The following is a 15,531-nucleotide window of genomic DNA, read 5'->3' as shown; positions in this document are numbered from 1 at the left end:
CCACTTGACATATTTCAAGTTGATTTGTCACATTCCCACTCTGAAACATTACATATGTATAGCACATATTTTCCTCCACTCTTCCTGTCTTATTTCCTCATAGACTGTTTTATATTCATGCACCTCCCTAAATAACAAACCCATTGTTAATTACTGTGGATGCTCTCATCATTAATGAAGTCCAATGCAGCAATGTGTTACCCTCCTCTATGATGCTTTTGTTTTTTATGCCTTTATGTTGTTTTCTGGTTTCTTTTTTTGAAATCCACTGCATTATAAGGCCACACTTTAAATATGGTTTTCTTCAGGCTTCTGATTGGCCAAAGTTTTTACATTAGGACTTAAAGTGATACCTACTACTACTTTGGCATGCACATGACAGCCTGTAAATAATTGAAGCGGACCTATCATAATTTTTCTCTGTTCTACCCTATGAATGTTGTATACTTATGTTAAACAATGCCAACACGTCAAATCATGAGCCTGCAAGCGGTCTTGTATGACTGTCGCTGTCGTTTTTAACAGTGGGCAGACTATAATGTGCCGGACATACTTATTTATGTGGGCATTCAAGTAAAATGCTTTTGACTAGCACTTTTCTGCCCCTCGATTGTGCTGAGATTGTAGGCTGCAGCCTCCTGTGTCATGCCCTCTCGCTTTTATACCCACCCGCCTGCTCTGATTTCTAAAAAGAAAAATACTTCTGTGTTTCTTTGCCCTCTACAATTTACACAGGATGGTTTTGTCGAGAAAGATGGATTAACCGCAACATAAGTTAAATTTCCAGGTTAGGTTACTTTATTGGTACTTACAGGTAAAGTTGTTTTTCAGCCAGCAACCAATGTTCCCCATGACTAGTACTAAACTAAAATGTGTGCAGCATCAGACGTGCACATACCATGTGGCCTTACTAGCAGTACACTTGTCCCAAACCTGACATCGTAACAATTTAAATGTCTTATTATTATAATCAAATGACAGCAGTAATTTGCATTAGATAATTTTCTAATAAAGGTGAGTTGGCCCGCTTTCAATGAACGTTAAAAAATATATATTATACTACTATTGTATGCCTGGGTGGGGGTCTTGCTTTGGAAATGATTTGTACCCCATTCGCAGTTTACAATTAGTTCCCCTTAAAACATTTGCATGTTGTACACGGAGAGCTGTGCTGTAGAACAATAATTGGATAAAGTGTACATTAGTGTAATTGATGTCAGTATCTATCAATACAGTTTTATTAGCATTTCTGAAATTTAATAAAAGCATTTGATAATTATTATCACATAAATTAAGATTTTTTATAAATTACAAACAGAAGATGTCTGGAGGTAATCATAGGAAAGTTTAAGGGCAAAAAGTATGACAAAAGTTCTGACGCTGTATTTTCATTTGCACTTGAATTTTACTGACAGTTTTTTTAAGACACGTAAAATATTGTTATAGATAGATAGATGGATAGTACTTTATTGATTATTATTAACTTAGTTAAAAGGTATTAATTTTAACACAGTGTAATTGTATGTGAATGTGTTTTTCATCAGTTTTCCCTTTTGCAGTATATTTGATTAATAATTGATTAATAATTTATTTTTGTAATCAGCCTGACCTAAGCCTTGATAATAATATTTGTTATCAACACATGGTTTCATATTATTTCACAAGACTGTTCACTGTAAGTGGATTAGATTATTGAAAACGATTAAAGTCAAGAGAAAGATTACGAATTCAGTAGTAATTTTTGAGTGGGCCTTGGGCCTCTCTTTAGTGGAAAAGTTGGGCCCAAGATTATAAATGGTAAATGGGTTGTACTTGTATCGCGCCTTTCTACCTTCAAGGTATTCAAAGCACTTTGACACTACTTCCACATTCACCCATTCACACACACATTCACACACTGCCATGCAAGGCGCTAACCAGCACCCATCAGGAGCAAGGGTGAAGTGTCTTACTCAGGACACAATGGACGTGACGAGGTTGGTACTAGGTGGGGATTGAACCAGGGACCCTCGGGTTGAGCACAGCCACTCTCCCAACTGCGCCACGCCGTCCCTTATGAATGTTAAGAACTCTTCGTGTATACGACAAGAAAGTGTGTTAAAATAGTTTAGAATCATCATAAGTCCACTTTAAAATGCAGACAGAGATTGTTCTGTAAAATACATCTGTATGTACTGTACATTGGGACATTGCCTAAAGGCATCAGCCTGGATGTCATCTTGTTAAACCTTATCTAGCCATTTTCCCAGTAAACTGGACCATTTTAACGGTGTCATCTAACTTGTTCCAAGGCGCAGTACGTAATCCCTTATCTTAGGTCAATACAAAGTCTGTGTGCAGGCAGCTTAGTTTGACCTCATTATGTTATGTCACTGGATACTATCCAGTCGAATTTCTATTATTTTGAGTAACAATTGACCCAACAAAGAAAGAGCATCATTCATTTTTGCAATGGTTTTTTTTAAAGTGTGTGGCTTCAGTGGAAGAGTACAAGCTTGAGAAAAACAATGAACAGAACAGATGATCTTTATTGTTATTGCAAAACAGAAATTAATCTTCGGTTCTTATGTATTTATTTGAATGAAAACAAATGAAACATGGACTTACTGTATTCTATTAATGTGTTATGTTTTCCATACAGCATTTAACTGTAGTGGCCCACAAGAGTTAAATATGGACCGCCACATAAAAAATTTTGTGGGGGTTTTTTGCCCTGGAAAACACAATGCAAGGACCGTCTGTGTAGCTTTTTGATCCAACTCCACACAACAGATAACTCTGCTTTCTAACACACATCATGCGCACACACCACAACTGACTTGGTAGCGCATTTTGACGCATTTCTTCATTGGTATGGTGAGATTTTTTACATGCGATGACGTGCACATTATCTTTAATTTGCACCCAAAAAAATAAATAAAAAAACATATGTAAAATGATCACACACTTGCATGCAGCCCAGGAAACACCATGAATATTATTAATAATCACCAGCGGGTGTTATAAGAGCCAAACCAACATGGAAAAGTCAATAATTTAATGTAAAAAGGTTTAAAAACATGATATAATGTCACACACGCTAGGCTCTGTTTTAGTAGTTTTTTTCACTACATGGCATTTATAAGGGTTTGTCTGGCCCCTAAACCAAAATTTAGTTTTACACCCCTGATCTAGACCACAAGGAAGTGTGTTAAATATAGTTTGAAATCATCATCGGTCCCCTTTAGGTACTTCCCCAGTTAGTCTCTAATATTACGCATGTAACTGCATGTGTATACCGGATCTATCTAATATGTTTTATTCCTTTTATCAGCTTGGCTTTATGGAGATCCCCGGCATGTTCTTTTTCCGAGGAATTCAACTGGATGGTATTGTGGCACTGGACCAAATAAGTGATTAATTTTTACCTCTATCAACATCAAAGTATCAAGCCATTTGACCGATACTGTATTAATTAGCCTTCTTCCCTTCAGAGACCGACCCACACTTTTGTACTTTGACATTGTCAAATGTGCGACATCGGTCAACGTGATGGCTACGGCTCTCAATGGGTTCCAGTGTCCAACCACACAGGTACAGTGCAGTGGTTTAGTCGTGGCTGAGGTGCAGCCAACATTTTTGCCAGGCATGCTGCCATTTCTGCACATTAATCTCCCTCATTTACTGTACTATTCAACAGGTATGTGTGGCTAAGTGCCCCACTAATTTCTCCGCTGTGGGGCCGCTTGCATACGCCCAGAAACCTGCAGAGGTTTTCAACCAAAATCTATGTGCACCATCTGTAAACCTAGCAGATATTGACATGGTGAGTTTGTTTAAGCAGAGTATATTGTTAAGTGTGTTTACATCAGACACAAGTTGGTCTACCATCACTTTTTAATACCATGAAATGTTTTTGTTTTGTTTTTTTAGTCTGTTAAAGAAATTGTGGAGAAGGATCTGTGTCCTTTCTATACTATCCCAACAATTGCTGGTAAGTGTAAATGACTGTTTGGTATATGGTTCAATTCACTTGGTCTTCTTAATACAGTGGGACCTCATAAGTAGGATTGGGTACCCAAACCCAGTTCCACAATAGCACTGGTGCAGACGTAAACGATAGTATCCAGACAAAAAAAATAGCTAACTGTGCCTCATTTCTGTGCAAAATTCATACAGACTCAACCACCTGCAACAAGGGCTTGGCAGTGGTATTGTGCAACTAACATCAATAACTACCTGACTTCCCCCTAACTTATTTAGCGGCAGTTACGTTCATGCACAATGACATTAACAACGTTTATTATTTGATAATCTTCATTTTAATAACAATGTAATATAAATCGTTGCCTACAAAACAAACATATATCAAGCATACAGTTTTTTAATCCATGGTGAAAAGTGACAATAACTAATCTGTATAAAAACAGCAATGATGTGATCTGCAGCCTTGAATTAAACTGAAGACAAAGTAATACATTATATTTTATTCCAATACATGAGTTCACAATACTGACAATTACAAAATTTTCTTTTTGGTTTAGCCTACAGCTACAGATATGGATTTAAGTGAAGTGCCTTTTTTTGAAAAATGAACATTTAATAAAAATCGATAGTTAAAACTCAGCTGTGATTTTGATATTATTGTTATCCTTTTCTGTTATGTATTCCTTTTTTAATACAAAAACATGAGTAAAACATTCAAATATGAGTGACTTCACAGAAGCTCCTTCATGAAAATTGCAAGTGAAGGAAGTGACTGGGCCAAGCACATGCACGCACTGATCATGTCCTTCGGTACTGACTGTATAGTGACAACGCCATGAGTAGCCCTCGTAATACTGCTAGCGCCACACAAACACAACACTTCCTCATTGTGCACCAATAGCAGTTAAGGCCAGCGTGGGGCATTCACCACCCCCCTGGAATTATGCGGATCAAACATTACCTTTTTGCATGTGCTCTATGTTCTCTATTGCTGAATTTGTCGTGCATTGATGTATTTCCTATTTTTAAATGTGTTATTAGTTATCATTTATTTTATATCTTTGAAGTATTTCAATTACCATTCTGTTCAAATTGAATATCATAAAATACCATAAGAAGGCATTGGTTTTTTTTTGTTTACGAATATTAAGTACCGGTTTGAGCAATGTTTAAGCACTGGCATTGTTTTAAAAGTACCGATTTTGCAACTATTGTTGTTTAAAATATACAATAAAATATACATATCCCTACTTGGAGTTGGGATATAAATGCCAAGTGGACCAAAATGTTCGAAAGTCTCTAAAATCAAATGTTGGAGTCATGGCTAGCGTTACACAAGTTGTAATTATTAAGTGTTGTGTTTAGTTATTTTGAAGTTTTTTAACTTCTTTTTACGCAGGTGAGATGCGTGTGGTGCATTTATGAAGTGGAGCACCTTCATGTCGCTTGTTATTTAATTATGTTTAATGTGTTTTTACTTTTTAATATAAGTTTGTAACAGATTTTTACAGATGTATAACATTCAAGAATATACATTTTACAGCAAATATTTTATAAAGGCAACAGTTTTCCTCTTTCCTGTCAATGAGAAAGGACGCAAAGAAAAAGACTCCACTTCTGCTACCGGAGTTTTTTGTTAAGTCTGAAGATTTTGACCACTGATTTGCGATTTAGCTCGGTTGATAGAGTGGCCGTGCCAGCAACTTGAGGGTTGCAGGTTCGATACCCGCTTCTGCCATTCTAGTCACTGCCGTTGTGTCCTTGGGCAAGACGCTTTACCCACCTGCTCCCAGTGCCACCCACACTGGTTTGAATGTAACTTAGATATTGGGTTTCACTGTGTAAAGCGATTTGAGTCACGAGACAAAAAGCGCTATATAAATATAATTCACTTCATCACAGCCACAGGAGAGTCACCTGGCATCTTCGACCTGATTTTGATCAGTGGAGAGGCACTGATACGCTGAAATAAGACAAGTTGGAAGAGCCGCAAGCCATCGCCGCCTTACTGCAATTCAAAGCGATTGCCTAGCAACCAAAAGCTACGGCGAGTTTACAGCTGTTTTAAAGTGCTTCCAACGTCGCAGAGTGATACAAGTTGACATGCTGATACCTCAAATTTATCTCTTAACGGCGCAATGTACGAATTTGTTGAAACAAACAAGTTAAAAGTGCCGCAAGTCGCTAAAGCAACTGCTGTTAAGACACAAGAGGCACTGACGTCATCTACCTGCGCGATGCCAAAAGTTAAAGAAAAGACTGAAATCCCGAAACGTTCGGTGTCAGCTGACACAGGACACAACTGGGAACAAGATTTGAAACTGGACACAGGACATGATGGAAATCAAGAAGGAGTACTCCAAAAAATACTCCATGAATTTAAAGAAGAATTGAAAGAATAAATTAAAGAAATGATGGGTGGATAGAAAAAAGATATGAAAGAAGAAATCAAAGAAATGAAAAAAGATCTGAGAAAAGCAACAACAGAACACAAACAAGATGTGAAAAGTCTGCAGCAAAATATAGAACGTCTGCAAACTCAGAACAACACCAGAAAAAATTAAGCCGCTAATATGTTCCAACAAATGAAGACCCTTCAAGAAGACAACTACATGCTGTGGAATATTATAGATGAAATGGAGCAGGATGAACGAAAGAATGATATCATTGTGACAGGGCACCGAATTAAACCGAGATCCTATGCGAAAGCTGTGAATAATGAAGGTGAAGCAGACAAAATGTATCTTGTCTCAGCAGAACAGCAAGTGGTCAACTTTTTGCAAACATAGGAAATTGAAATCGACATTAATACCATTGAAACATGCATCCCTACTGAACAGAAGAAACCTCAACGCCACTCCAGTCGTGCTCGTGAAACTCGTAAACAGAAAATCGAAAATGGCATTGCTGAGACAGGAAAAGAAGCTGAAGGGAACAAATGTGTACATGAATGAGCATCTCACTAAACGTAATGCTGGAATCGCCAAGAAAGCGGGCGACTTGAGGAAGCATGGAAAAATCCAGGGAACTTGGAGCCCCAACTGTAAAATCTACATCGAGCTGAATAGAGGTCCAGAAGCAAGAGTACTTGTTGTCCATGACATCAAGGACCTGGACAATTTTTTAGGTTTACACAGCTTCCACAACAACGATGATAATGGACTCTGACAGAAAACAAGCGCCTAAATTCAACATCAACACTACTATGATCCAAGGGACGACTAAAAAAGAAGACCTAGATTCAGGATTGCATCCACCTCCACTTATAGAGATTATCGAAACGACATCAAAGATTGTTGAACAAGAAAATATGGAACTAAAAAACTTCTGCAACAAAGATCACAAAAACCAGGATTTGGAAAACAACATAGATCCAGATACAAATTTTTTCTCATACATCAGTAATAATTGTTTTTATTACACAGATGAGCAATATAATAGCAACATTAAATGTGATAACAAATGGTCAATTATTTATTTTAATAGCAGAAGCTTGTATGCAAACTATAACAACATTAAGAACTTTTTGGAACACATCAACGACCCCTTCAAAGTGATCGCCATCACAGAAACATGGATTGATGATAAAAAAGGAATAGATTTTGATCTGGAAGAATATGAACTAAACTATATAAACAGAATCAACAAAAATGGAGGAGGAGTAGCTGTGTACGTGATGAAGAACCTGAACTACAAAGTGGTAAAAACATGTAATTTGCTATAGATAATATCTCAGAATGTATTACCATTGAAATATGTCAGGAAAAAGGCAAAAACATAGTAATTAGTTGTATATACAGATCACCTAAGTCACGTATAGAAACATTTGAAGAATGGATTAAGGCAACTTACATGGACAATGGTAAAAAAATAATTTTCTTATGCGGTGACTTTAATATTGACTTATTGAACCCTAACAAGCAAAAGTCTATTGATGACTTCATTGATACAATGTACAGCATCAGTTTATATCCTAAAATCACAAAGCCAAGCAGAATCACAGGACACTGTGCCACGCTTATTGATAATATTTTTCCCAATGATTTTGATATTAATACTACAAGTGGTCTACTTATAACCGACGTTAGCGGTCATCTGCCAGTTTTTACATTATATGATGGAAACTGCAAAAAGAACATGGAAGACAAAAGGACATTTCGGAGACTGTGCAAAGAGAAGAGGATGATTGCTTTCAAAATGGAGCTACAAAAGCAAGATTGGGACAATGTGTACAATGAAGAAGAGGTTGATGAAGCATATGAACATTTATTAAAGTTCATAACACTTTATGACAAACATTGCCAATGGAAGCAACTCAGTAGTAATCAGACAAAGAATAATCAACCATGGATGACAAAAGGATTAAAAAATGCTTGTAAGAAGAAGAATACATAATATAGAACATTTGTAGCACAAAGGACTACAGAGGCAGAGGTTAAGTACAAAAATTATAAAAACAACTTAACAAACATACTACGATCATGTAGAAAATAATATTACAGTGAATTATTGGACAGGAATAAAAATAATATGAGAGCAACATGGGGCATTCTCAATAGCATTATTAAAAATGGCACTATTGAGGACTAAAATGATACCATAAAGCGAAATCCCAACTCCATATTTCTCAGTAATGTGACACAAGAAGAAATAGTAACAATTGTGAAAAACTGAAAATCTAAGATATCAACTGATTGTAACGGAATTGATACGGAAACGATAAAAAAGGTTATTGAAGAGATCTCAGGACCATTAATGTATATTAGTAACCTATCATTTCAAACAGGTACATTTCCAAACAAAATGAAAATAGCTAAAGTTGGACCAATTTTTAAGACTGGTGATAAACATCTATTTACAAATTATAGACCTGTTTCTTTACTTCCACAATTTTCTAAAATCATTGAAAAACTGTTCAATACCAGATTAGAGAGTTTCATGAATAAAAATAGAATACTCAAAGAGAACCAATATGGATACAGAGCTAATGTTTCAACTTCAATAGCTTTAATTGAAATTACAAAAGAAATTACCAATGCAATTGATAGTAAAAAATGTGCGGCAGCAGTGTTTATGGATTTAACCAAAGAATTTGACACAATTAATGACAATATTTTAATAAAAAAACTAGAACGATTTGGCATCAGAGGGTTTGTCTTAAACTGGATAAGTAGTTATCTAATGCAGTGGTTCTCAAATGGGGTACGCGTACCCCTGGGGGTACTTGAAGGTATGCGAAGGGGTACGTGAGATTTTTTAAATAATATTCTAAAAATAGAAACAATTCAAAAATGCTTTATAAATATATTTATTGAATAATCCACCCATCTATTTTCTACCGCTTATTCCCTTTGGAATAAGCGGTACAATCGGGCGGAAGGCGGTGTACACCCTGGACAAGTCGCCACCTCATTGTGGGTTCATTGAATATTTATTTATTGAATAATACTTCAACAAAATATGAATGTAAGATCATAAACTGTGAAAAGAAATGCAACAATGCAATATTCAGTGTTGACAGCTAGATTTTTTGTGAACATGTTCCATAAATATTGATGTTAAAGTTTTCTTTTTTTGTGAAGAAATGTTTAGAATTAAGTTCCTGAATTAAGATGGATCTCTATTACAATCCCCAAAGAAGGCACTTTAAGTTGATGATTACTTTTATGTGTAGAAAAATGTATTTATAATTGAATCTTCAACAAGTTTTAAGTATTTTATTTTTATTTTTTTCCAAAAAGTTCAAGAAAGACCACTACAGATGAGCAATATTTTGCACTGTTATACAACTTGATAAATAAGAAACTGATGACATAGTGCTGTATTTTACTTCTTTATCTCTTTTTTTCAGCCAAAAATGCTTTTCTCTGATTAGGGGGTACTTGAATTAAAAAAATGTTCACAGGGGGTACATCACTGAAAAAAGGTTGAGAACCACTGATCTAACGAACAGGAAACAATACGTGAAGCTAGGCGAACACACTTCTACAACGCTAAATATATCCTGTGGTGTACCTCAAGGATCAATACTAGGACCTAAATTATTAAATCTCTATGTAAATGACATTTGTAAAGTTACAAGAGATTTAAAGTTAGTATTATTTGCGGATGATACAACAGTGTTTTGTTCGGGAGAGAACACACAGAGGATAATACAAATAATAACAGAAGAAATGAACAAATTAAAAAAATGGTTCGACAAAAACAGACAATCATTGAATCTCAGTAGAACAAAAATAATGCTATTTGGTAACAGTAGAAGAGAAGGTCAAACACAAATACAAATAGACGGAATTGAAATTGAAAGAGTAAATGAAACCACATTTATTTGTATATTGATTGATGATAAATTGAACTGGAAACCTCATAGAAAAAAGATACAACATAAAGTAGCAAGAAACACGTCAATAATGAATAAAGCTAAATATGTTCTGGACCAAAAATCACTTCATATTCTCTACTGCGCACTAGTGTTACCATATCTGAGTTACTGTGTAGAAATATGGGGAAATAATTACAAAAGTACACTTCATTCACTAACAGTGTTACACAAAAGATCAGTTAAAATAATACATAATGTTGGATATAGAGAACATACAAAGCCTTTATTTATTGAATCAAAGATACTGAAATTCCACGACATAGTTAATTTTCAAACAGCTAAAATTATACACAAAGCAAATTATAACCCGCTAACCAAGAATATACAACAATTCTTCTCAAAAAAAGAGGAGAAAAATAATGGATACAATGGATATAATATAAAATATTATATAATAGACATATAATGGGGACGGCGTGGCGCAGTGGAAAAGTGGCTGTGCGCAACCCGAGGGTCCTTGGTTCAATCCCCACCTAGTACCAACCTCGTCACGTCCGTTGTGTCCTGAGCAAGACACTTCACCCTTGCTCCTGATGGGTGCTGGTTAGCGCCTTGCATGGCAGCTCCCTCCATCAGTGTGTGAATGTGTGTGTGAATGGGTAAATGTGGAAGTAGTGTCAAAGCGCTTTGAGTACCTTGTAGGTAGAAAAGCGCTATACAAGTACAACCCATTTATCATTAATCATAATCTTAAGAGAAAAATGTAATTTAAAACATTTGTACGCACGTATAACACTTAAAACCTCAGTATATGTGTTTGTGGAATTAAATTATGGAATGGATTAAGCAAAGCAATAAAACAATGTACTAATATCATCCATTTCATGAAACACTTCAAACTTAAAGTGTTTACAAAGTACAAAGAAAAAGAATCACGATAAACATTCTGAATTTATTCATCCATCCATTCTTTCATTCTCAAAATAACCTTTCTTGTCTCATCGTATGGAATATAACTTACTTCACCAATTATTTATTTATTTTTATTGTGATACTTATGGAGAATATTGTGAATACATTTAGAACAGGAAGTGAACAAAAGTTTTAGCAACTGTTATGTAAAAGAAAAGGAGTAGGATTTAAGAAGCTCTGCTTCTTCCTATTCCTTTTCGAACATGTTGAAAAGAGAAACTGGAAATTGTGATGTATCGTGTATGATTGCATGTTCCAAATAAACTCAAACTCAACTCAACTCAACACAGTTTGATCATCCATCCATCCATTTCTACCGCTTATTCCTTTTCGGGGTCGCGGGGTGCGCTGGCGCCTATCTCAGCTACAATCGGGCGGAAGGCGGGGTACACCCTGGACAAGTCGCCATCATATCATTTATTATTTTTATTTTCATTATTTCTTAAGGTTTCACAGTTTTTTTTTCCTTTTGGTCAATTGTTGGCTTACAAAAACATGAAACCCTGAAAAACATGAAAAAAACTTATTATATTGTTTTTCTTTTTGTAGTACTAGGAAGATGTCTGCCTGATATCAAAGTGCTTGGGCAGATTCCGCCAGAGTTTTCCAACGTTCCGGGCTTGCCAACCACTGTCAGTGACACGGTCAACCTCATCAAGAACGGCACTGGGTAGGAGTAGCACTTACATTGTTTTACAGACAAACCCCAGGTCACACGCCCAGATTCAAAGATAACCACCTTAATAATCCTCTTGTTTTTCCTGTTTATCACCAGCAAAGGGTTGGTGGACTTGTGAGTGTGCCAGTCCTTAGAGTAGTGTTTGGTTGTAGTTACTCCCGTTGCTGTGCACGAGTCAAGCTGCACAGCGGTGCTATGTGAAACACTCATGAGACATACATACTGTACGCTAGTTTAACAGTAGTAGTCCACATAGATTTATGTTTCGTTTGCATGCTGTTTGTCCGTGTTTGGATCTCAATAGTGATGCAGTGGAGAGAAAACTGACCTAAAAAGAGATTAAAGATATTAAGGAACAATATTTAAATGCTCAAAATAGTTTTATAATCAACAATGACTTATGCAAACATATAATTTTCTTTACCACTGCATACATGTTAGTAGCACTAAAACGATTACAACGTGCTTTTGAAACGTTGCCAATATTTACCACTGATGTTGTCATGTTATTTTTGTCTTTGATAGGGATATATTAAATGGCTTCAATGCCAGGGACGTTGGTGTTCGCATCTTTGAGGATTTTGCATCATCATGGCCCTGGATCCTTCTGTTAGTTGATTGACACTACCACCTGTTGGCAGACACTGAGAACACCACATACTTAGTATCAACAATGGATCTATTTGATTACTACATTTGTATTTAATTTAATACTATTAATATTCTTATTATACTTTTGGACATAATTTATTGTGTTTTGTTTATTGGATATTTAATTCACTGTGTTTTTTTAGTGGTCTGGTAATCGCCATGGTGCTCAGCATGTTGTTCCTGTTGCTGCTGAGATTCACGGCCAGCGTCATGGTGTGGGTCCTTATTGTAGCAGTCCTCAGCACGGGGGCATATGGTAAGCTAAACACTTCTTTACATTCTCCCTGCTTTAAATGGAAATAAAAAGTCTAGTCATGATGAGATGATACATAACAAGTTAAGAAATATTTGTGCTATGTAGTGTAGCTTTTTGTTAGTTTGGCTCGTATAATTGTAAGGTGTGTGTCTTTGCAACAGGGATATGGCACTGCTACTGGGAGTATGATCGCTACAAGACACAAGCGGCTTCCATTACGGACGTTGGCTTCACTACTGACTTCAATGTTTATCTGCAAGTGCAAGAGACCTGGTTAGCTTTCTGTGAGTCTGACACATGTTTTTACTCACATGATTCACTATCTGTGCACAGTTTTGTTTTAACTCAAAGATGCTGCTCATTCAACAAGCTATTCAACTAAATTGTTTAGGGGCCCACATTTCCAGAAAGCTAATAACTGGGGGCCAGACTTTTCCCTTTACTATCATTCTTATTTTGTATATTCCTGAGAACCACAGTCCTCTGCAGTGGACATTTTATTTTATTTTATTTTATATTGTCAGTGTTACTATTTTTTTTTTTTTTTTTGAAGAAGTCCTGTTTACTGGAGTTTGAATTCTTTGGGAACCTTAAAATTCGATTCCGATTCATGGGGTGATGTTTTTATTCAAAATCAAGTCTTGATTCAACACAATTCTCATAATATATTTTTTGTTATTTAAATTATAACAAATCATTTTCAAAACAGGTTACAAGTTACAAAAGCTCCTCTTGGCTGATGATGTACAACTTATGCGCGTGCGCACTGTTGACCAAAAGAACGTGTTTTTAAAATCATTTTTAAACTTATATTTACAAAAGTCCATCCATCCATCCATTTTCTACTGCTTATTCTCTTTTGGGGTTGCGGGGGGCGCTGGCGCCTATCTCAGCTACAATCGGGCGGAAGGCAGGGTACACCCTGGACAAGTCGCCACCTCATCGCAGGGCCAACACAGATAGACAGACAACATTCACACTCACATTCACACACTAGGGTCAATTTAGTGTTGCCAATTAACCTATCCCCAGGTGCATGTCTTTGGGAGTGGGAGGAAGCCGGAGAATGTTAATCAATCTATTAAAATAATACAGAGCAACTCCAACCAAATCCCAACTTTACAATACTTAGGAAATACATTTACAAAGCAATAGACTAGACATACAAATACAACACAAAAAAAAGCAAAAATAAACATTAATACAATCAACAGTATAAATGATAATAATATGAATAATAATTGTTGCATGTTTTAATCCAAAAATGTAATCTTAATTTATTTTTTTTTAAATTCTGAATTATTTTTTTTAAACGTGAAGCTGGGATAGGCTCCAGCACTCCCCGCGACCCGAGATGGACAAGCGGTAGAAAATGGATGGATGGATTTTTAGATGTCAGTTCTCAAAAATTATGAATCGATTTAGAATCAGAATAAATACAATTTTAATCGATTTGGCTGTGAAATTATTTTTTGAAACACCCTTACTGTCTATGCAACTATGGAGAGAAATGTGTATGTTATGCAACCAAACAAAAAATGATGATACAGAGCAAATGAATTGTTGTATTTTAATATCTACATTAATACATACATAATAATACAATATTCACACTAGAATGTAGACAAGTACAGTATTTTGCAAACCCTTTAAACACATAATATACACTATTAAATTGTTCTATTTATAATATATACTTATTAACATACGCGCCGATCTTCATTTCTGCCAGTGGATTCTCAAGGCGTGTGTTTAAAAAAAAAAAAAAAAAAAAAAAGACGCTCAGTGAAGTTAATATCCCATATGATTTTTGGCTTTATTATTTTGTAAAGCGGACCAAACTTGCCATGAAATTAACAACAGCAAGATATATTTAAAAAAATATATTTTAAAGATGTAAAAATCCTTTTTTTTGTCGCAAATCATATATATTTTTTTGTATTCCATAATTTTTTTGGGGTGGGGTTAAATACAAATACAAACATTTCTCTTGCAACAGGAGTGCGCTGCTCTTTTTCAAGACCTCTTTCAAAAAATCAAGTCAAAGATTCTCTATATAACAACGCTCAAGTGTTTTTAGTCTCTTCTAAGTTTTTGAAACTGAGCTTGGGGACCGGTAGGGTGTCATTCTTGGGCCAGATTTGGCCCATGGGTTTCCAGTTGAATAGAAATGTGCTAAAGCGCGAGATGTGTTTTTTGTTTCAACCAATTTTACAAACCAGAACGTGCAGCTACGTATAAAGTCCTAACCCTTTATTATCCTGTTTGTAATTCATGGTCAGTTAAAACTTGTTTTGATCCTCCTCAGTAATCATTCTTTGTGTGGTCGAGGCAATCCTTATCTTAATTCTCATCTTCCTGCGGTCCAGAATCCTCATCGCCATTGCGCTCATACGAGAGTCGAGCAAGTGAGTTGTATTTGTTTGAACTAAGATATAATTCAAAGATTGTTTAAATCAGTGTAATATAACTGGACAACTCTTAACTGTTGTCCGAACGTGAGTCTTCTGGAAGATGAGCTGACGTGTGTTTCACAGAGCCATTGGTGTCATGATGTACACGCTGCTGTACCCTCTGATCACATTTGTTCTCCTCCTGGTTTGTGTGGCTTACTGGGGGGCCACGGCCTTGTATCCTTTTATTCTGTCTGTCATCAGTACACATACCTATTATAATATGTAAGCC

At 35.9% G+C, this 15,531-nt stretch overlaps 1 protein-coding gene across 1 annotated transcript in view; it reads left to right on the top strand.

Moving 5' to 3' along the window:
* Positions 1–15,531, top strand: part of slc44a4 (solute carrier family 44 member 4) — a 45,440-nt gene that overhangs the window by 15,389 nt on the left and 14,520 nt on the right. The window contains exons 4-13 of the mRNA XM_061882074.1: positions 3,314–3,392; positions 3,474–3,573; positions 3,680–3,805; positions 3,913–3,973; positions 11,810–11,930; positions 12,465–12,548; positions 12,734–12,846; positions 13,008–13,130; positions 15,155–15,254; positions 15,384–15,476. Of these exons, the coding sequence (XP_061738058.1) occupies positions 3,314–3,392; positions 3,474–3,573; positions 3,680–3,805; positions 3,913–3,973; positions 11,810–11,930; positions 12,465–12,548; positions 12,734–12,846; positions 13,008–13,130; positions 15,155–15,254; positions 15,384–15,476 (1,000 nt within the window). The remainder of the gene's footprint in view (positions 1–3,313; positions 3,393–3,473; positions 3,574–3,679; positions 3,806–3,912; positions 3,974–11,809; positions 11,931–12,464; positions 12,549–12,733; positions 12,847–13,007; positions 13,131–15,154; positions 15,255–15,383; positions 15,477–15,531) is intronic.

Source organism: Nerophis ophidion, linkage group LG21 (genome assembly GCF_033978795.1).
Source record: "Nerophis ophidion isolate RoL-2023_Sa linkage group LG21, RoL_Noph_v1.0, whole genome shotgun sequence".
In the NCBI taxonomy this organism is placed as follows: Eukaryota; Metazoa; Chordata; class Actinopteri; order Syngnathiformes; family Syngnathidae; genus Nerophis; species Nerophis ophidion.
The sequence above is the reverse complement of the archived record's forward strand: the minus strand, read 5'-3'. Positions and strand labels throughout refer to the sequence as shown.